At 51.6% G+C, this 21,859-nt stretch overlaps 1 protein-coding gene across 1 annotated transcript in view; it reads left to right on the top strand.

The window, feature by feature from the left end:
• TSHZ3 (teashirt zinc finger homeobox 3) overlaps nt 1-21,254 on the top strand; it is a 69,507-nt gene extending 48,253 nt beyond the window's left edge. The window contains exon 2 of the mRNA XM_082606182.1: nt 16,437-21,254. Within this exon, the coding sequence (XP_082462308.1) occupies nt 16,437-19,642 (3,206 nt within the window). The 3' untranslated portion in view covers nt 19,643-21,254. The remainder of the gene's footprint in view (nt 1-16,436) is intronic.
• The last annotated feature ends 605 nt before the right edge of the window (nt 21,255-21,859 follow it).

Raw genomic sequence — 21,859 nt, 5'->3', positions numbered from 1 at the left:
AGAAGCAGTGAGATAATGTGGGAAAGGCCTAACTTCTGACCTCCTATCCTAGTTCTGAGCCTTAGGAGTCCTGAGGTCTGCCTCCATCCCCTGATCTCTGTCTCTGAGCCTCCATCTTCCCATCTGTTAAATGGAGCCCCTGATGTCCCTTGCCCTCCCGGGTTGTTAGATAGCTGGGTGGAGATCCTGCACAGGGAGGTCCCCAGGGATACAAAACCCCCCAGGGGTGGAGCTGTCCCTTGAGGCACAGCCACAGGGAGACGGGATGCTCCAGGCCCTCGCCCGTTCGTTCTTCGTTTTTAATTCTTTACGGAAACGCCACTTGGTGCTGAAGTGTCTCAAGGAAATAACACAAAACAAACAAAAAAGAGCAAGAGGAAGTCTGCCTTCCATATTTGTGATGTCTTTTCCTTTGAAAGTTTGATTCACTTCAAAGGATTTACCAAGCACCCAGCCTGTGCCAGGCCCCATGCGGGGGGCTGTGGAGACAGTGTCCTTGCCTGCCCGGGCCCAACCCACTGTGGAAACAAGTGACCGTAGGATCCCTGAAAGGTGGTGAGCACGTGGAAGTCCGGAGGATAGGCTTGGGGTGGAGGGGCCAGCAAAACCCCAGCCAACATGGGACTTCAGCTGGGCATCCGGAGATGAAATGTTTCTGGTTACATGAGCAGAGCTGCAGAGGGACCTTCCCTGGGTACACAGGAGGCACCAGGGGAGCCGGGAGGTGCTGAGATCACAAAGGTCCCAGGGCCGCCTGAGGAGTGTCAGTTATCCTGGAGGACATGGGCAGGGAGTGCCACTGGGTCCTCCCCACCACGCCAAGCGCGGTGTCTGCTGAGCCGTCTCAGGACATGCCTGCTGGTCCTTTCGCAGACGGATGGGTGTTTGGAGGCTGTTTTAGGAGCATTGTTTCTGGGGCTGTCATGAGGGAATGGCAGGGAACAGCCAGGGACACATCTTCTGGTTTATTGTGAGGAGTCTCCCTCATCCCCTCAAAGCCTGGGTGTTTCTTGAGCACTTGTGTTAGACTCAAAAAATCCAGGCTCTAGAGCTTTCCGTTGGCCCTAGGAACGGGCAGGGCAGAGGAAGGGGGAGTGGAAAAAACCACACAGCGTGCCTCTGTGAACCACGTGGTTGACTCATTCAGCCTTGAGAGGTTACACTGCAGACCTCTCACCGAGCCCTTCACCGCCCCGCCTGTCACACAGACACCTGTCCCTGCCATGTTCATCTCAGGGCCTCGGGCGAGTCGGTGGGGTGATCACAGGGCCGCACTGAGGAGAATTGAGGACTCTGCCCTGTGAGGGGATGGGGCTCACCTGGGTGTCAGCCCTGACTCTGAAGGAAGACCCACTGGTTCCCACCTGTGGTTGGGGGCGCCATGCCCCATGGGTGCTTTGGCTGTCGCTGAAGTCAGATGCCTGGGTAGCCCAGTAGCCTTTGAGGCCAGTGGAAAAGTGGCCGCCACCTCCTCCTTCCACTAAGGTCAGTGGTTTTAGCACAAAGTTCCCTCCCGTCTCTCTTTTCCCACAGTCCATCATGACTCTCCTCACCGAGGGTACCGATGGGCAGAAGGAAGCAGAGGCCAGAGCTGCTGATGGGCTTGTGGACGTCCCATCAGGCTGGTCCCTGAGGCCTTGAGCCTTTGCATCCAGCCCCCAGCGCAGGAGCACGCCCTCACCCATACACCTGCCGTCCCCGAGGAAGTGTCCCAGGAGAAAGGGGCTTTGCCTGCCTTATTCTTTGCAGACAGTGCCCAGCACAGAGCTTGACACACAGGAAGTGCTTACTAAAAATAAATTTCGTTTCATCCTTCTCAACATTTCACAATACATTTATGAATGTGTGCTTGTGAAAATTTCAGACCGTGTAGAAGAGAGGCCCTTTTCTCCCCCTCCTCCTGCCGTCTCCCTCCGCAGCAACGGTGTCCCCTCTGGCACCCAGGGAACGCCCCTCACATCTCCGCGAGGATCCTTTTCCTGGGTGCCCATCACACAAGCTCACACGCCAGCTCACACAGAAAACAGGGATCAGCGTTTGTGTTTCTGAGACTTCTCCCCGCCAACACTTGACAGTATGTCTTAGAGACCATTCCACATTAGAGTTTAGAGAATTGTCTCATTCTTTTAAAGTCAACTTGTCATTCAGTATAATATACAAAAAGACAGCAAACCAATATGGGTGTAGAGGGCGATGAATTGTCCCCAAATGAACACATTCATGGAACCATGGCCCAGATCCAGAAGTAGAGCAGTTCCCGCACCCTGGGAGTCCTTGGTGCCCCCTCCCAGTCACCCCCTCCCTATGGAACATCACAGATTAATTTTGCCTGATTTTGAAATTGATGTGAATGAATTCAAACAGTATATTCATATTATCTTTCTTGTATTGTGTCTTTCCCTTAATATTATTTGTAAGATTCTTCCAGTTGTTTTGGATAGCAATTTGTTCATTTTCACTGCTGTGTACCATTCTATTGTATGGGTAGGCCACAATGCCTTTATCCTTGCACTGTTGATGGACATTTGGGTTGTTTCCAGTCTCTGTTATTATGAAGAATGTGCCAAAGGATATTATGGTCCCAGTCTTTTGGTGAGATATGTATGCGTGTCTGCTGGGTAGAGATCCAGGAGGAGAATTGCTGTGTCACAGAGTGTATGTCTGTGTAGCTTTAGCAGATACTGCTAAATAGCTTTTCAAAGTGGTTGTACCCATTTATACAGCAGCAGCCTCTGGGAATGAGAGTTCCAGTTGCTCCACATCTTTGCCAACACTGTTATTTGTCTCATCATTCTTGTGAATTGCTGAATATTATTTCATGGTATGGATGTTCCTTAGTTTGTTTATCCACTTTTATGGTATTAGAAGAAATGTTCCTGAGGACCCCCTTAAACACAGAGGGTTTTTTTGCACATGTATATTTCTGTAGTGTAGATTCCTAGCTGGATCAAGAAGTATAACAGATTTTCAATATTGATACATGCTGCTAAATTACCCTTCATAAAACGGCCATGACAAGTAATACACAAGCCACTAGTGAGAGTGCCACCCTCATTACGTGTTGCGGTTTTAAGTTTCTTTTTTCTCCACAACCCCTGTTTGAAGGATGGTGAGGTGTTGAGGGTTCTTGAATCTAGCACAAGAAACACCTAAGTCAGACTATATAAAAATAAGTGAGGCAGCGTAGTTAAAGGAAACGTGCAATGTGACACCGACCGGCCAACAGGTATTATTTACATATTGGTTGGGGGAAACCTATTTTAATAAATAGAAATGAAGTCGAAATCTATGGGCATTTATACATTTCGGTCAAAACTATAAAACATTTGAAACTTTATTTTTTTCAAGCTGACTGGGAAGATTACATCCCTGTCCTGGATGTGACCTATCCATTCAAATGGTAGTTACATGTGTATTAGCAGACCTGGGTGTGTGCTGGGTGTGTGCTCAGTCAGTGCTGTCTGGATGCTGGTTGAGTGCTCAGTGTATACTCAGTCAGTGCTGGCTGAGTGCTGGGCAAATGATGCCCGAGTGCTAGTTGAGTGCTGGCTTGTAACTGCCCAACTGCTGGCAGGGCTACCAGCTTCAGGAAGGTCTCTCTGTCCAGGTGGCTGCCATGCTGGTTGCCCAGTGCAGTGAGGGAAAGGGCTGGGCTTCTCTGGAGTCGCTGAGAGCATCCTCTTTCCCGGTTTTCCCTGTGAGCCTAAAATGAGGAACCTTGTTAGGAAACACTTAGTGTTTTGTGCAGTGGTAGTGAAGGGACATGAAGAGATGCGTGTGAAACAGGAGGGCACTTGGGGCTGCTCTGCCTACATCTGAGAGCGTGGGGGAAGCTGGTGGGAACTTCTGCCTGAGGTTACACTTGGTCTGCGTGGTTCTTAGACTAAGCAGCACCTACCAAACTCTGTGAATTCGACCAGGAGTTACTCAGAGAGCTGACCTGCCAGGCTGTGTGAAGGGTACAGAGGTAAGGAATGCCTGGTCCCTGACCCTGTAATGTATATGGAGAGACCGTTGGTGCATGTACTTAGCCATGGTAAAAACTATGAGAGATGAATGCCAGCAGGGATGTTCAAATAATAATGCCAATAATCGTCCCTGATATTTCTCTAGAACTTAGAGTTTAGAGGACTTTTCCATCCATTGTCTCATCTCTGAGATTAAAGGGGTCAGTTTCAGAGAGACAGGTGAGAAAGGATTTCCTGGGGGGAGGTGGAATGAGCAGGGTCTTGGAGGGCAGGGCTGAGGATGTGAAAAGATGAAGCATCATATACCAAGTGAAAGAAAACGGCGTCAGCCAAGGCAAGGCCAAAGCAGCATTACTAGGGAAGGTTAGTGTGTATGTCTGAGGGAGGTGGGCCGTGGAAGATAAACTTGGAAGGTGAAATGGAGCTTGGTTATGCCAGGCTTTGAATATCAAGCTAAGACATTTGTGTGGGTGTGTGATCACAAGGGCATTCCCTTGTCATCTATGTAACCAGGGCCATCTTGGCCACCTAAAAGTAAAGCCCATGACTCTGAGCTGTTTATTTTGGTAACTTCTTACCCCTAACCCTAAAGCGTCTAGAGTACGTATTTAGTATTGTATACATGTTGGATGAAGAGACGGGTTTTTGGGTGGATGGATGGATGGTAGATGGGTAAACGGGTAAATGGATAGCTGGGTAGATGAATAGGTAGATCAATTGCCTCCCCTTCCACGTAAATCTTGATTACTCTTTCAAAAAAATCATCCATTGACCTTCTCCCTACTACAACTCTTTAGATGCTATGGAGAACAGCCAGTAAAGCTCAGGGAAATTTTGAGTTGTATATGTACAGCCCATTTTGAAGAGGACCATTGTAAGAATGGTCCCAAATGTTCCCCAACCCATTGCCCTATTTTCAACTATAGTTGCCCTGGGTCTTGAGATCCCTGAGTGTGCAGACAGGTAAGAGTTCCACTTTGTTCCACAGCTGCCTCACAGGGGACCCCAAGCTACCCCGTGAGGTCACTCTGTCCTCCTCCAGGAGATCCTGTGCTCCAGAGCTGAAGGTGCGTAAGGCATAACTCTTCTTAGCCATTATTGAGATTGACCACCGTTTATGGTGTCCCAGCACATCCCCTGCCCCTAATAATTCACCCGAGTCCTATTTGCTGCTGTCTGAAATCCCACCAAGGTGAGAGAATGTGTTCTTTGGATGAAGTTACTCTTATAATTTACTAGATCCATTACAGATTAGGATTTACCTTATGGGTTTTGTGGAATAACAGAGAAAAAGGCTATAGGGAAGAGGTTCAGACCCTAGAGTTTTTTTTTTTTACTCCAGGTTGGCAGAAAACTAGGGAATATATGGAGCTCAGAAACAGAAAAGGGAATATGGCGCCCACAGCGAGCTTTACTTCCTTCGCCACTCTTTCAAGGACTTACCTTCAGAAGCCATGTTTTGCCTGATAAACCATCAATGCTTCTTAAGCCAAACTGACTGGAGTGTCAACCTAGCCACCCCCATCAACACAGGGATTAAGGTTCTGCCTTGTCAGCTCCAGGGTGGGTTAAGCACTCCTGTGGGTCACGGGGAGTGAGAGTATAGGTCCTCTGTGAGAGCTGGGTGGAGGGACCACTGTTGATTCACCCAGTGGTTCATATGTGCTTGAAGCCAAGGACAGAGGTGACTCAGTTGGTCCCCGAACTAATATTTATTTACCCTCTATTATCTGAAGGTTTGTTTGAGGCAGTTGCTTTGAATGTGAGTCTGTCCTTGATACATTTATTTTTCTTTGTGGTGTGGTTACAGTAGGATGAGGGTGGTTTCAGAAGTGAGGGAGCTGGCTTCCCTCTCTGATCTCAGGAGCTCCCCAGCTTCCTGGCTTCCTCTTTGTCTGATCCATCTCTCCCGTGGGGAGGGTCCTGAGAAGGGGAGGGAGGTTGTTCAGAGGGGCTGCTGAGATGGCTGAATGAGGCCTTTGCACGGCAACAAGAATCCAAGGAGACAAGCCCCGGAAGTGTCTTTCTTGACCCGGTGGGCAGTGGCGGCTCCAGGTTCGGCTTCTGGAGGCTCGCGGCCTCGTGTTCACCACCACGTCTAGAAGAACAGGACTTGGCCTGGATACCGAGTCTTCAGGACAGGCTGGGGTTTCCAGCAGCGGGGAGGTGTCCCCTGGGCCTCGCTGTCATTGGCCTCCTAGAGAATCAGCAGCAGCCCATGATGGCCTGAACAACCACTGGCCACTCTGGCTCTGCTGAAGGGCGACGTTGCCTTATTCACACTGGCTTGATTCACCAATCAGCTAATGCCATGCCTTTCTTGGCATGAAAGCATCGCAGGTTTATTAACACAGTGATACCCAACTGAACAAGCAGTCATGTCGCACATTACATCAAATTAACATGTACAAAATTAATATTCCTGACCTTGCTAGTGGGAAGAACAATCAATCTAGGGGAGGTTGTCATCCCGCCGCGGCCAGCCTTCCGGAGAAGTCCTGACCATTATAGCTTCAGCCACCATTTCCTTCCCCCACAGCCAAGCCTTGCACCCTAGCCTCCCTGCCCAGCTTTGGCCCTTTGGGATTCTCCTGGTTCCTGGGAGGCCCCTGGTCTCCCTGTTACCATCCAAGAATGCCATTTTCTCTTTGTCCCCAGAGACTGCGACCTCTGTCACCCCAGATGGCTTGGGTGACATCTCTTGTGACTCCAGGTGGCCAGGTGGCTGGAGAAGACTTGTGTTCTCTGCTGGGTTGTGACCTCCTGGGTACCAGCCATGAGCACTCCTCTAGAATCAGTTTTCTTTCTCTGCTGCCTATTTACTATCCTAACGGAGGCCCAACGACTCAGTCTAATCACCTTGATGTTACCCAGCGCGTTTAGCTAAGCTCCCCTCCACTCCATCACTCACTTCCTTCTGCCATCGCCTGGCTCTCTGGGCGCCAAAAGGAAGTCTCCCATCACAGTGCTGCTCCTTGGAACCCCCTCCCAGTCAGCAGCCCGCAGGATGTACCCCATCTGGATTTCCACCTTCTGCAGGACCCCTGAGCATCGGGGAGCTGGGAGCTGCCTGGAGGGTGGATGTGTGGGTCATCGCTGGCCCAGGTCTGAGCACCGTGCCTGTCTCACTGCTTCTCACACCTTCCAGAGATCCTGGCAGCTCATTTTAGGGGCTCTCAGAACACCGGGGGATAACTCTGGGCCCCAAATCAGGCTGCACCAGAGAAGATGCTGCCCATGTGGCTATACTCACAAAGGAGCCCTCCCGTCCCTGTCACAATTAGGTGTGCAACACATGTGCACAGAAGAGAGACCTGTGTAAAGGAAACCCAGAGAGGCACAGTGCACTTTGCGTGAGCCCTTCTTTTAAAGCAGAAATTCTTGTGCAGAATGGATCAATCTGTCTAGAGTTTCCAGGTGTGTTTAGAACAAGGTGTAATTTAGGTGACCTTTTTCTGGGAATTTTGAGCTCTTTCTCCCGTGAAGAGATGACTCAAGGCAGAGGCTGACCTGAAGTGGGGCTGCACTCAGCCCGGAGCGGGTGGCCAGGCTGGGGACCGGAGGCTGCAGGGACACTGGCAGCCAGAGGGCTGTGGGCCTCTGGTGGCTGCTATCGCAGAAGGTCACCTGACTCTAACCACGCCCCCGAGGATGGGCGGAGACTGGGAATCAAGATGGCTGGAGGGCAGTGGCAGGTGTGGCTGTGGGTAGAGCAGGGCTTGAGGACGGCCCAGGCCTGGGGGGAGGCGTGTGCTGGGACAGGGATGTGAACTTCGTACCCGTGAATGCGATGGATGTCTCCCCCTCCCTCTCCCTCCTTTCCTTGCGCTTCATTTCCCTCCTCCTTCCCCTTCCTCTCTGGCTTGCTTCCTCTCCCACAGCCCACACCTTCAGGCCGCCAGAGGGATGGGGAGCAGAACCCGTGCCCCGTGGGCACCTCTCACCTCAGCAGGGCTCTCTCCTGGTCCCCGCTGCCCCTCTTCCTGAAAGGCAGCTGGAGAATCTGGAGGTCTGGGGTCCATCACCTCAGAGGCCTGTCTTGGCAAGCGTAGGACTCAGCCCAGAGGCCGTCCCAGGACCCGCCTCCTGGGTGTGGGGACTGCAGGATGGGCCCCTGTACTTCCATGGAGTCTGTGCACCTGTGCTCGTAGAGCCCTTTTCACTTGGGAAAGTCCTTTCTGCTCACTGCTTGTGACTTCCTTGTTGTTTTGCAAACACCTGGGAGGTGGATGTGGCATCAGTTGTGCCCCCCCCACACCGCCCCCATTCGTGGGGAAAAAAACTGGAGCCCAGAGACTTGAAGTCAGTCTCGTGGTCACATGGACAGCATGGGGCAGAACAGGAGCTGAGACCCGGGTTCATTGTCTGTGACATCACTCAGCTGAACAGAAAAACGCACAACACAGGAACACCAACAAAAACGGAAGGTCCTCTCGGAGTCCAGGGTGGCACCTTCATGGCCACCTCTCCGGGTGGGGCTACTGGGGCTTCCCGCCAGCCCACCCCTGCTGTTACCGGGAGCCTGCTCTGTTATGGGCCCAGGTGTGGGGTGGAGGGGAGGGGTTCAGAGGTGACTAAGACACCTGTGATGATCTTGGTGTATTTCTGTGTCCAAGCACAGCTAGAACGGTTGAGAGGACTCGGGCCTCCCTAGGCCTTTAGGCAGAGTGTTTATTAAAACTCGATTTGAGGGCTTCCCTGGTGGCGCAGTGGTTGAGAGTCTGCCTGCCGATGCAGGGGACACGGGTTCATGCCCCGGTCCGGGAAGATCCCACATGCCGTGGAGCGGCTGGGCCCGTGGGCCATGGCTGCTGAGCCTGCGTGTCCGGAGCCTGTGCTCCGCAACGGGAGAGGCCACAGCAGTGAGAGGCCCGCATACCGCAAAACAAACAAACAAAAAACGCGACTTGAATTTGATTCACGAACCAGGCAGAGTGGCCTTGGCTGTGAAGGGAGGTCAGGAATAGGGTCTACAGAGACTGGCGTGCATGAGCCCTGAGCCGGTGTCCAGAACTAGCAGCCTTCTTCACAAGCTGTCCAGTTTCAGGCATGTTGCCCATGCCTGTCTTCTGGGCAGTTCCAAGTCAAGTCTCAAATATGATCATTTGTGTGAGGGTCTGAGAGGGGCTCCTGCGGTTTGCTGAGGCCCAGGGCCCTGAGGCCTGCTCCTCCTGGGTTCCCCTGGCCAGGTGTCCTCCGCCCAGGATGGCCCAGATCATCTCTGGGGCAGAAGCAACCTCTGTCCCCACGCTGCATCCCCTTGCTCTGCCCACCAGGGTTGGCTGAACATTTAACTGCCTTCTTGGTCATGCCCTCAGATGGTTAAATTATCCTTAAAATAAAAAATCACCTTATGTCTTAAAAATCTGAGTGCTGGGCCTCCCTGGTGGCGCAGTGGTTGAGAGTCCGCCTGCCGATGCAGGGGATACGGGTTCGTGCCCCGGTCTGGGAGGATCCCATATGCCGCGGAGCGGCTGGGCCCGTGAGCCATGGCCGCTGGGCCTGCGCATCCGGAGCCTGTGCTCCGCAACGGGAGAGGCCACAACAGTGAGAGGCCCGCATACCGCAAAAAAAAAAAAAAAAAAAAAAAAAAATCTGAGTGCTCAGGAGAGTCTGAGACAAGATCTGGGTCTCCAGCCGTGGAGCTGACCCCCAGCAGCACCCCAGGGCCCCTCTCCCCGCACCAGCCCTGCACCAAGACCCCCAGCTCAGGCCCTCTCCTTCCCGTCCTCACCGCTAGAATAATCTCTTCTTTCTACCTCTTCTCCAATCTCCATCACTGGTTTTCTTTCTCTCCTTCCCTCACTGCCCTTGGGGGTCTCTCTGTGTCTCTGTCTCTCTCCATCTCTGTCTCTGTCTTTCTGCCTCTTTCTGTATCTCTGTCTCTGTCTCTGTCCACCTCTTTGTTTCTGTCTCTGTTTCTCTCTCTGTCCCTTCCCAGCACCACCCTAGTCCTGGTGGATTCTTCCCTCTTTCTCCCGTTGTTCTCGCTCTGATCCCTGCCCCCCACTCTCTCCTCACCCTTCTCCAGCCCCACCCCCTCCTCTCCCTGCCTCTTCTTCCCCCTCCATGGCACTCATTGAGGATGGAAGATGCCCATTCAAGGTACAAGAGGAGGTGCTCTTGTACCTTGAATGGGCCACCTGTCCCGAAGAGAGGGGAGAGGGGGGCCCAGGACGCTTGAGCCAGTAACTCACCTTCCCAGGCAGTCTTGGGAATTTGAAAACAGGGTTATAACTACAGAACCCTCATTTCAGCCCAGAAAATGCAAAAATCCGCAGGACAGTTTCCTTTGAAATTGCTTCTGGGGGCAGGGCGCAGCCACGCCCTCTTTCCTTTCTCTCCAGCTCCCTCCCATGCCGCCCTACCCCCAGCCCAGGCCCCCACCGCGGCTGGAGCCCCACCCCCACAGGGACACCCCTCAGTTCCTTCATCTCCTCGTTTGGGGAGAGATGCACAACAGTGTGAAGAAGGTAGTTCCCACTTGCCCAGAACTGAATTCCATTACGCCCCAGCTTACTGTTTTTTATTTTTATCAAAAGTATGAATTCCTTTCTACCTAGTGGTTGGGTTTAGTTAATGATGATAATAAATATTAATGAGGTTGCTGCCTCCAGACCTTCTGATTGCTGCACTGGCTGGCTTCTCACTCCTTGGACAGTCCACTGTCCCTGTGGCCACGTCTTGGAAGGCACGAGCCCCAGGGAGCTGTGGGAGGGGACTCAGGACCCTCCTGGACGGGCAGGCATGGGATCCAACGGGGATGGGGCATCAGGGAAGGCTCTGATGTGGCAGAAGCTCACTCCGTGCTCCTTCTGTGTGATTCCCTCAGGAGTTTAGTCAAATCCCCTTTATACTGACTCCTGAGGGGAGTCCTGACTCCTGAGGGGTCCCCACAGAGGGCTTGGGAGTGTCCCATTTAACTTGTTGGAACTGAAGTTTCCTAGGCTGCAAAAGGGAAATCATTTTATCCACCTGCCAGGACCATTGAAAGGATCAAATGCAGTGAATGTGCAAATGGTTCATAAACATGCACATATTAGGTAAGAGTGTGGTTTTTTTCATCGCTTGACATTCCAGGGCATTGGGCTGTGGAACTCTGTAGAAAGCCTTTGTAAGTGTGAGAGCTTTTTGTTTCTCATGAACATGCATCTCTGCCCAAGAGTCCCATTTGGTTCTGGGCATGCCAAGTTCTTGAGTTCACCCAGTTGTCCACAAATGTGTCCTTGGCCCTCAGCTTTGGGGTGTTGGATTGACGTCTTGCTGCCTGAAGAGCTTACATTTCATCGAAGGGGAGAGCAGGTGGGGATGTCATAGGGAAGCAGTCACAGCAACTGGTAAGGGTTCACCTCTTGGAGAGGAACGTTTTCCACTGGGCGACTTGGGGAGAAATGAAACACAGGCCCCAGTCCGTCCTCCCTTGGGTCTCCACTCTCGTGTGTTTCTTTGCATCTTTGCAGCTGATGATTTGGTTTGAATGTGAGTCCCTCCCCACTGACAGTTCAGGGCCTCCTGTGCTGGAACCGGCAGCAGAGGTCTCTATTTTAATAGTATTTGTTCAAGAGAAAACAGTGATGCTGATGCATTCTTGGAGAGGTGTACTGGGATGTGGGCACAGCCAGGGGTGGCCCCAGTGCAAGGAGACCACCACCTGGGGGACCTCCTCCCCTCTTCCTCAGTGGAGGGTTCTGTCATCCTGTCCCCCAGAGGCCGGTCCTCGTGCCGCTCATGCTCAGAAAACGGATCCAGGAAAGACTTTGGATCAGACCCCAGCACATCTGTTTTCTCTGGGACCAGCTGGAATCTGGATCCATCTAGATGTTTGGGCAACTATTTAGGAGGTTGGAAGAAGTCATCTATGGTGTTCATTCATTCATTCACTCATTCATTCCGTGGATGTGTGTTGAGTGGCTACTCTGGGCCAGACGGTAGGGTTGCAGCAGATTTGCGGGGTCGGGGGGACTGGTCCCGACCCCATGAAGCTGACAGTCTATTGGAACACCCTGGAACATCTGCTGTAAGCTAGAGATTTCAGTGGTGTGCCTTGTAAAAAGAAGGGAGCGGGTGGTGTGCCAAGGGGACAGAGTTGGGGTCGAGAAGCCCCCTTCCCCAGATATTACGTTCCACTGAAGCCCAGGGAGGGGTAGATGGCTTTCCCTCCTCGTCTTTGCATCTGCCCCAGGGTTTCCAGCACAGGAGGCGGCAGTGCAGAGTGAGAGGCTCTGGCAGGTTCTAGAAGCCGAGAGGCTGGAGAGGAAGTAGGGCCGAGACGGTGGAGGACTCGGGGGCAGTGGGGGGTCACTGAGGGGGTTCCACGGGCGGGGGTGGAGCGGGGGTGGGGCGTCAGCCACCCGCTGAATGATAAGGATCCGGTGGCTTCTGTCTGGAGAACAGAGGGAAGGGGCTGGGGCTGGAGTCAGGGGTTCCTGAGGTGAGAGATGCTGGGGTCGGAGGGGACAGAGGCTGGAAAGAAGCATCTTTCTGCCGGACGTGACCTCCAATCATTCTCTTTCCAAAGCAGGGAGCAAGTGTCTGTTGCTCACCTACTATGTGCAGGGTTGTAAGTGTACAGTGGGCCCTTGGCCTTGGAGAATCTAGACAGGAACGGAAGGAGAAAGTTAAGTGGAAAGTTAAATAGCAGCAGGGATCAAAATCACCGTCCACAGTAGCGAAGCCTCCCAAAGCCTGATTACCTGTGCGCGATTACCTGTCAGGTCCAAGCCGGGGACAGGGCCTGCCATCGGCTCCCTGACAGGAGGGACCCCTGATGGCCACCTCGGTGTGGCTGGCTTCTCACCCAGGGCCCCCCCCCCAGCCCCCTGTTGACCTCTCACTGTCCACCCAGTCTGTGATGGAGACACCCAGTCCCCCTCCCCTCCTGGCCTGATCCGGGGCATCAACTGTCCCAGTGAGGACGTTCTTCCTTCTCTCCGGCGGGAGACTTTGCTGGTTCGTGCAGAGCAGAAGGGACAAAGGAGTGACTTAACCGCTGCGTGCTTGTGAGGGGCAGCACGTGGAGGGGATGAGCCAGAGCAAGTGGGCTTTGCCTCATTTCTTTACCTTTCCTCAGAAAAGCCACGAAACAGAGACGTAGAGGAGGAGGGCCTTACAGATCAGGCCGCAGGGCCCTGTCACTTACACATGGGGAAATGGAGGCTGAGAGAAAGAAAAGGGTATCCTGGCAGGCGTGGGGCGTGATCAGAATTAGTGGAATGAATGAACCTTCACATCCCTTCATCCCCTCTGCCATCTCTCTGGGCCCGTTTCAGCTTTCTCACCACTTTTTGAAGTTCAGTCATCAAGAGTGGATGTGATATTCTCGGAGGAGCGCAATTATGGCAAAACATAGCAGAAGGATTCGTGCTTTGCCCTCCAAGTACTTCTCCCTGTTGGGTCTGAAAAGAAAATGGCTGTTTTAGGAGGTGGTGAGGTCCCTGTCAGGGCAGTGTGCAAGGGGGCTTGTAAGGAGCCTCAGAAACCATGACAAGGGTGGTGTGTGGGGTGATGCCACGTCTCCCAGGATCCAGGGCCTCTTGGCCCCGAAGCTTTTAAATTTTCCTCCGAGTAGGATTTGGTTCCCACCAGGGGGGTTGGCCTTACTTTTCTTTCAATATTAATTTCCTCCTCAATCAGACTGATGACATTCTGATACTGCTGTGGATTTATAAGGCATATTGGAGCTCGCTGGGGGCCAGCTCAGGGTGGGAGCCAGCCAGGCTGATGATGGTGCGTGTGTGTGCTATGGGGGGCGCTCCAGACAGCCTGCTGTGCTCCCCACACCGTGCCGAGGCTTCCACGGGGGCCACGCTGCCCTTGGGTGGGAGGTGGACGGGCAGAGCCGCCAGTATTCCCTTAGCTGGTGGCCTTCGTGCTACATTGGGCTCTTTCATGTCCACCGTTGGCTCTGGCTTCTTTTGCCTGCCTGGTGTGTCTCTCCTGTAGTGGCCAGGTGGGGCCATGTCTGGATTCCTGCCTCTCCTAGACTGAATTCCATGGGAGCCGTGATGGGTGTGGTTCACGCTTCGGACTGTGGCTCCCAGGGCCATCTCTGGGAGAGAAGGGGCTCTGGGATCTACCCTGTTCACACGGGGCCGGGCAGGGACACAGGCCATTGTGGTTTTCCCCTTCCAGACTCAGTGTTCCAAATGAGGCCCCTTGGATGCAAACGTTACACCTACTCGCACCCGGTGCATTTCTGCAGACAGTCAAACCCACATCGCCCTGCTCTAGCTCCTCTGCGAGCGTAATGCAGATCTGCCTGGATGCTCTGACCTAGTCCTGCTGGGTGTCCCCTGGCCAGGGTGGTCAGCTGACCGGGTTTGCCCAGGACTGAGAGGATCCCCGGGATGCGGAACTTTCGGTGCTGAAACCAGGAGCGTTCCAGGCAAACTGCGACTCTTGGTCACTTTGCCCCCAGCTCCCCTCCCTGCAGACCTGCCAGCCCTGTTGTGGGGTTTGAGTGTGCTGAAGCCGAGGATGGTGTGCGGAGGGGGAGATACATTCTTTCCTTTTTATTTTCCTCTTCCGTTCCCAACAAGAGCATTCATCTTCCCCCTTGTGACCAGCACCATAGTCCGCTCTCCACTGTGGCCCTGGCCCTAGGAAAAGAGCTCGTTTGCCATGTCAGCTCCAAGTGCATGGCCTTAAACTGAAGGTTCACCACAGCTGACCGGAGCAGGGCACTTTCTTCTGGTCATTTGTGAAGGACATTCCACAGCTCCAGCCCAAGACTCTTGCTTCCCTGTTTGCATATAAGCAGAAGCATCCCTGCCTCTACAGCTGATCCGAATGTGTGTACCTGGGACACTCTTCCCATCCAAATTCAAATCACCTTGGTGTTGGGATGTCGGTAGTTTCTCAGCTTAGAAATCTTGGTGCTCAAAGGGGTCTTAGGAAAGAAGAAAATCACACATGACCTGGATGGAAGAGCCAGGGGAAATATCTGTGTATCTTCCTGGGAATCTTCTTTGAGTCATTTCACTGTTGTTTTTTTTTTTTTTTTTTTTTTTTTTTCTGGTGTGAAATTGATTTGGGGCCCAGATCTTTAAAGTTATGGGAGTGAATTCCACAAACAAAGTTTCCTTTTCTTTCCTAGGAGCTTTTAATCAGCCATGCAGTTAGCACTGTGCCATTCCAGCTGCCTCACACACTCAGTCCCTGGCCTTTAGAAGCAAACAGGTATTGAGGAGCTGACAAGAAATTACTTTTCACCCCTTTTCTGGCTTAATACTCACCACAGGGCTGGCCACGCCTAATTGTTCACGAGATCAACCCAACTTGGTTTACAGTGTCAGGCAAGCTCCAGTAAGGAAAAACCAAAGTCATCGAATACAAAAGAATGAAAAAAAAATCACTCAGTTCCATGAATGCAAGTGTTCTCCTGGCTTTGCATCTCTGGAGTGCGTCTTCCAGAACCCACGGCTGCTCAGCCCTGCTCAGAGCACCTCCACCTGCTCGGAAGTACAGGCTGGATTTACATCCCCAGTTACATTGCTTCCAGAAAGACAGGATCCCTGTTGGATGCCCATGAAGCTTATGCTGAGTAAATATTGACAAAGTAGTCTAAAGAGCAAACACTTTGACATTTGTAAGGTCCACTGGAAGGTCTTGTATATATTTATACAGCAGGAATGAGCACCGCATACCAATTTGCCTGAACTTGTTCTGACATAATTCTGCATGGATAGTGTGTGTGCCAGTAGCTGAGAACGGCTGAGTGTACACATGGGGGACACGGCCAGGGCTGGGTGGTGGCGGGTCAGAGTCTTCCCTCCCATCTAGAACAAACCAACACCTGTCCAAGCTTCTATAAGGAAACTTACTTTAAGCTTCAATAAGACCTACTTTTTCAGAAGGAAGAAAGAAAAAAAAAAAGCCACAAAACCTTGTTTTTAATTTATTGCAATTGATGTACTTTCTTTTTACTTTGTAAAAATTGTATTGATGTTTTTGTGCTTTATATTTATTAAAGATTGAGCCTCAAAAATGTAATGAGTAAAAAATGCTTGCTTAATTTAAATTGTGAATCTGTCTGTTAAGAAATGCATTAGGGGCAGGAGAAGCATAAGACATATTAATTGACAGACAGGAACTGTTGTCTCTGAGGTTGATACAAGTAATTTATTACTTTAGAAATGAATGCCACCTCCAGAATGTGCTTCATTAATTTCAAATTTAGTTTTAATTTCAAGCTGTTGCCCCTTGAGAAGAATAAGGTGGCAAATTATGTTTGAAGAGCAGATTTTTTTTTTTTTTTGCTCCAAAGAAACACCACATTTTAACTATTTAATTTTACAAATAAATGTGCCTGTCTGCTTTGCTGCGTTTTCCCGAGAGCCGAGAAAATGTTCTAGGTAAGATCAACACTTACTAATGCTTTTCTTTCTTTCTTTCTTTCTTTCTTTCTCTCTCTCCTTCTCCCTGTGTCCCTTCTTTCTGTCCTATCTGTCCCACCTGTTGTCACGGCAGCCTATGTTTCAGATGAGTTAAAGGCTGCCGCCCTGGTAGACGAAGATATAGACCCAGAGGAGAGCCTGGCAGATGGGGAGCCCTCGGCTAAGTACATGTGCCCAGAAAAGGAGCTCAGCAAGACCTGCCCCAGCTACCAGAACTCCCCAGCAGCGGAGTTTTCCAGCCACGAGATGGACAGTGAGTCCCACATCAGTGAGACCAGTGACCGGATGGCCGACTTTGAAAGTGGCTCCATCAAGAACGAAGAGGAGACCAAGGAGGTGGCGGTCCCACCGGAAGACACGAGCGTGTCGGACAGCCTGGAGCAGATGAAGGCCGTGTACAACCACTTCCTCTCCACCTCGTACTGGTCCAGCCTCACCCTCAACCTGCCTCAGCCGTCCTCGGGGAAGAACAACGGGAGCAGCAGCAGCAGCAGCAGCAGCAGCAGCAGCTGCGGCAGCGGGGGCTTCGACTGGCACCAGAGCGCCATGGCCAAGACCCTGCAGCAGGTGTCCCAGAGCCGCACGCTGCCCGAGCCCAGCCTGTTCAGCACCGTGCAGCTGTACCGGCAGAGCAGCAAGCTCTACGGCTCCATCTTCACGGGGGCCAGCAAGTTCCGCTGCAAGGACTGCAGCGCCGCCTACGACACCCTGGTGGAGCTGACGGTGCACATGAACGAGACGGGGCACTACCGCGACGACAACCACGAGACTGACAACAACAACCCCAAGCGCTGGTCCAAGCCCCGCAAACGCTCGCTGCTGGAAATGGAAGGGAAGGAGGACGCCCAGAAGGTGTTGAAGTGCATGTACTGCGGCCACTCGTTCGAGTCCCTCCAGGACTTGAGTGTCCATATGATCAAAACGAAACACTACCAAAAAGTGCCTCTGAAGGAACCTGTCACTCCCGTCGCAGCCAAGATCATCCCTGCCACTCGCAAGAAGGCCTCGCTGGAGCTGGAGCTCCCCAGCTCCCCGGACTCCACCGGTGGCACCCCCAAAGCTGCCATGGCGGACACGAACGACGTGCTTCAGAAGAACTCCAACCCATACATCACGCCAAATAACCGCTACGGCCACCAGAACGGGGCCAGCTACGCCTGGCACTTCGAGGCCCGCAAGTCCCAGATCCTCAAGTGCATGGAGTGCGGCAGCTCGCACGACACGCTGCAGGAGCTCACGGCCCACATGATGGTGACTGGCCACTTCATCAAGGTCACCAACTCGGCCATGAAGAAGGGGAAGCCCATCATGGAGACGCCTGTCACGCCCAGCATCACCACCTTGCTGGATGAGAAGGTGCAATCCGTGCCCCTGGCCGCCACCACCTTCACGTCCCCCTCCAACACGCCCGCCAGCGTCTCCCCGAAACTGAACGTGGAGGTCAAGAAGGAGGCCGACAAGGAGAAAGCGGTCACCGACGAGAAGCCTAAGGAAAAGGAGAAGGCCTGTGAGGACGAGGAGAAGTACGACATCTCTTCCAAGTACCACTATTTGACTGAGAACGACTTAGAAGAGAGTCCCAAGGGGGGGCTTGATATCCTCAAGTCCCTAGAAAACACAGTGACATCTGCCATCAATAAGGCCCAGAACGGCACCCCCAGCTGGGGGGGCTACCCCAGCATCCACGCCGCCTACCAGCTCCCCAACATGATGAAGCTGTCTCTGGGCTCCGCGGGGAAGAGCGCGCCCCTGAAGCCCATGTTTGGCAACAGTGACGTCGTGTCCCCCACGAAGAACCAGACCCTGATCTCTCCGCCCAGCAGCCAGACCTCCCCCATGCCCAAAACAAACTTTCACGCCATGGAGGAGCTGGTGAAAAAAGTCACCGAGAAAGTTGCCAAAGTTGAGGAGAAAATGAAGGAGCCCGAGGGCAAGCTTTCTCCGCCCAAGCGGGCCACCCCGTCCCCGTGCGGCAGCGACATCAGCGAGCCCGTCAGGATGGAGACGTCCAGCGATGGGGGCTTCAAAAGCCAGGAGGACAGCCCCAGCCCCCAGCGGGACGGCTGCAAGGAAGGGAGCCCCCCAGCAGAGCCGGTGGAGAACGGCAAGGACCTGGTGAAGCCCATGAGCAGCGGCCTGAGCAGCAGCACGGCCATCATCACCGACCACCCGCCGGAGCAGCCCTTCGTTAACCCCCTGAGCGCCCTCCAGTCGGTCATGAACATCCACCTGGGCAAGGCTGCCAAGCCCTCCCTCCCTGCCCTCGACCCCATGAGCATGCTTTTCAAGATGAGCAACAGCCTGGCCGAGAAGGCAGCGGTGGCCACCCCACCACCCCTGCAGTCCAAGAAGGTGGACCACCTCGACCGCTATTTCTACCACGTCAACAACGACCAACCCATAGACTTGACAAAAGGGAAGAGTGACAAAGGCTGCTCTTTGGGTTCAGTGCTTTTGTCGCCCACGTCCACATCCCCAGCAACCTCCTCATCCACGGTGACGACGGCAAAGACCTCTGCCGTCGTATCGTTCATGTCCAACTCGCCGCTCCGCGAGAACGCCTTGTCTGATATATCCGATATGCTGAAGAACTTGACAGAGAGCCACACGTCCAAGTCCTCCACCCCTTCCAGCGTCTCCGAGAAGTCTGACATTGACGGCGCCACCCTGGAGGAGGCCGAGGAGGTGACGCCTGCGCAAAAGAGGAAGGGCCGCCAATCAAACTGGAACCCCCAGCACCTGCTGATCCTCCAGGCCCAGTTTGCCGCCAGCCTCCGGCAGACCTCAGAGGGCAAGTACATCATGTCGGACCTGAGCCCCCAGGAGCGCATGCACATCTCAAGGTTCACCGGGCTCTCCATGACGACCATCAGCCACTGGCTGGCCAACGTGAAGTACCAGCTGCGAAGGACAGGTGGAACAAAGTTCCTCAAAAACTTGGACACGGGTCACCCCGTGTTCTTTTGTAATGACTGCGCGTCACAAATCAGGACTCCCTCCACGTACATCAGCCATCTCGAGTCACACCTGGGCTTCCGGCTACGGGATTTGTCCAAACTGTCCACCGAACAGATTAACAATCAGATAGCACAAACCAAGTCACCGTCAGAAAAACTGGTGACGTCCTCCCCCGAGGAGGACCTGGGGACCTCCTACCAGTGCAAACTTTGCAATCGGACCTTTGCGAGCAAGCATGCGGTTAAACTTCACCTCAGCAAAACACACGGGAAATCCCCAGAGGACCACCTTCTGTACGTTTCCGAGTTAGAGAAGCAGTAGCGTTTGCTTTCGATGAAAACGACTGTGATTTGCTTTGAGGGAAACTGTTGCAGGCACCTTAAGGCCCCTCTGTCTTGTTCTAGGCACATGTTCTTATTTTAACTGCAGAGAATCACTCTGGGCTGGACTGTTTTGTATAACTGTACAGTGTTTAATAGAGGTGCATACTCAGCTGTTGTCACTGGTAAAATATGAAGGTTAAAACGCAGTGGTAAGTGTTTGGAACTTTGTGTAAATGGGATTTAGTTGTGAGCATCCCCCGATGCTTCAAGCTGCATGCATTAACAGACAGTTTAATTAAGCATTTATGACGAAACCGGCCACATTTTTCCACGCGGCCGAGTGTGCTGGCATTTTTCACCCTTTCATCTTTAGCCCTCTGAGTACTTTGAAGCACTTTTGCATTAATTTGGTTAAAAAATAAAATAAAATAATGATAATGTATGAAGCTCTGTTTTTTAAATTCCTTACCAGCTTAGTTATAATTAATAATATGAACCTCCATTTATGCAGGTCTGCAGGGGTATAACACGCCTTGAAATTTAAAAGAATATTATTTTCACATTGAAACATAGATGTATATATTGTATAGATTTCAGACTCTCTTATGAAAAATGTGATTGTGGGTAAATGACCTTTTTTCCTGCATTTATAGCAACAGTGTTTTATGTACCTGCTATGCTCTGGGCATAAGCCATGCCTATGTATAGTGTATATTTCTTTTTCTTTTTTTTTTTAAGGTCTATGGGTTTTGTTTTTTTACATGCAAACATTGTAAATTATACAGAAGATACCACAGATAACATTTATAAAGTATACAGAAACATTATCTGAAAGCAAAGTATGATTGTTTGTTTTGCTATACAGTACATCTATATTGATAGAGGTTCACGTTTAAATTATACATATTTATTAGCATCATATTATCATTTGTTTTGAGCAGTCTGAATAAACGAGGCCAGGAAATCCATCCATGGCAGGCATCATAACTATTTTGCACATGATTTTTAAAGGTATTTATTAGAAATCAAAAAAAAAAAAAAAACGCTCAAAATAAACTCAGTGCTCAAAGGGGTAAGTCTATTTCAAAAGGAAAAAAAAAAGAACAAAAAAAGAGAGAGAACTTGTACTGTATTTCCTAAACATTGATAAAGCCTTTAAAATGTTTGTACTGTAATACTTTGCTTAAAAGTCACGAGGCATTCTGTGATACAACCTCTTTTACTTATTTATAAGCCCTCTTGGTTGCTATTCCATATTGTAGGATGCCTTTTTTATTTCAATTGGTAACTTTCTGTTTTGTTCTTCCTAATTATTCTCCCAAGATCCCACACTGCAGCTTTATCTTTAGGCTTATGAAAGGTAACCCGTGGTTACCGGCTCTCCAAGTGATTCTGTTCTTCTCCATTTTTGGCAGTTAATTTGCAGAAGTAACTGACAGCTGACACCATATGAGAACCTATGTATAAAATATTGGCATGTAAACAGCACAGACACTCTGTGCCCTGTTTTGTTGTTGACAATGAACCACCATTATGTGACTCTTCATATAACCCTCTTTTCTACGGCAGCATTAAAATTGTCTTTTTGCTATAATTTTGTGTTGCGTTCACAATTATGTCTGAAATGTGCTACGACTAACGAGCACATTAAAATTAAATTGTATGCGATCTGTTTATGACTGAGTTGGTTGCTGTGTCTGCCAGGTGCTGGCAGTCGGAAGCCGCCCGTAAATCAGGGGAGTTTTAGTGAACTTTGGGTTTGGAGAGCAGCAGACATTCACTTAGAGAGGCAGCGTGGACAGAATTTTCCCCAAGAATAAAAATGGAAAAGAAAGGAAGACTGTTCCCGTGAGGTTAGATTCTCTCTGGGAAGGCGACGCTATCAAAGATCGGTAGTGGAGCTTCGGTCACACCTGGTGACCCGTGTGGGGGCCGGAGGTTGGTCTCCCATCTGCATGAGAGAAGTCGAAGTCAGGGCCCAGAGCCCTGCTCGAGGGAGATGGGAAGAAAGGTTTTTGGAAGACTCAGTGCAGGGCGGCTCCTTCCTGTTGATTCGGGATTTTCAAGGAGCAGAAAAAACAGAGCCCAGCTGGGCAGGTGGACCCTGGGGTCCACACTGTCTCTCTTGTGCTAAAGCAAGCCCAGATAACGAGGTGTAGGGGGGCGGGGAGCTTGAACCCCTCCACGGGAGGGGTGGGGAGAGCATTTATATGAT

This window comes from Mesoplodon mirus, assembly GCF_964341445.2.
Source record: "Mesoplodon mirus genome assembly, chromosome: 19".
In the NCBI taxonomy this organism is placed as follows: domain Eukaryota; kingdom Metazoa; phylum Chordata; class Mammalia; order Artiodactyla; family Ziphiidae; genus Mesoplodon; species Mesoplodon mirus.
The sequence above is the reverse complement of the archived record's forward strand: the minus strand, read 5'-3'. Positions and strand labels throughout refer to the sequence as shown.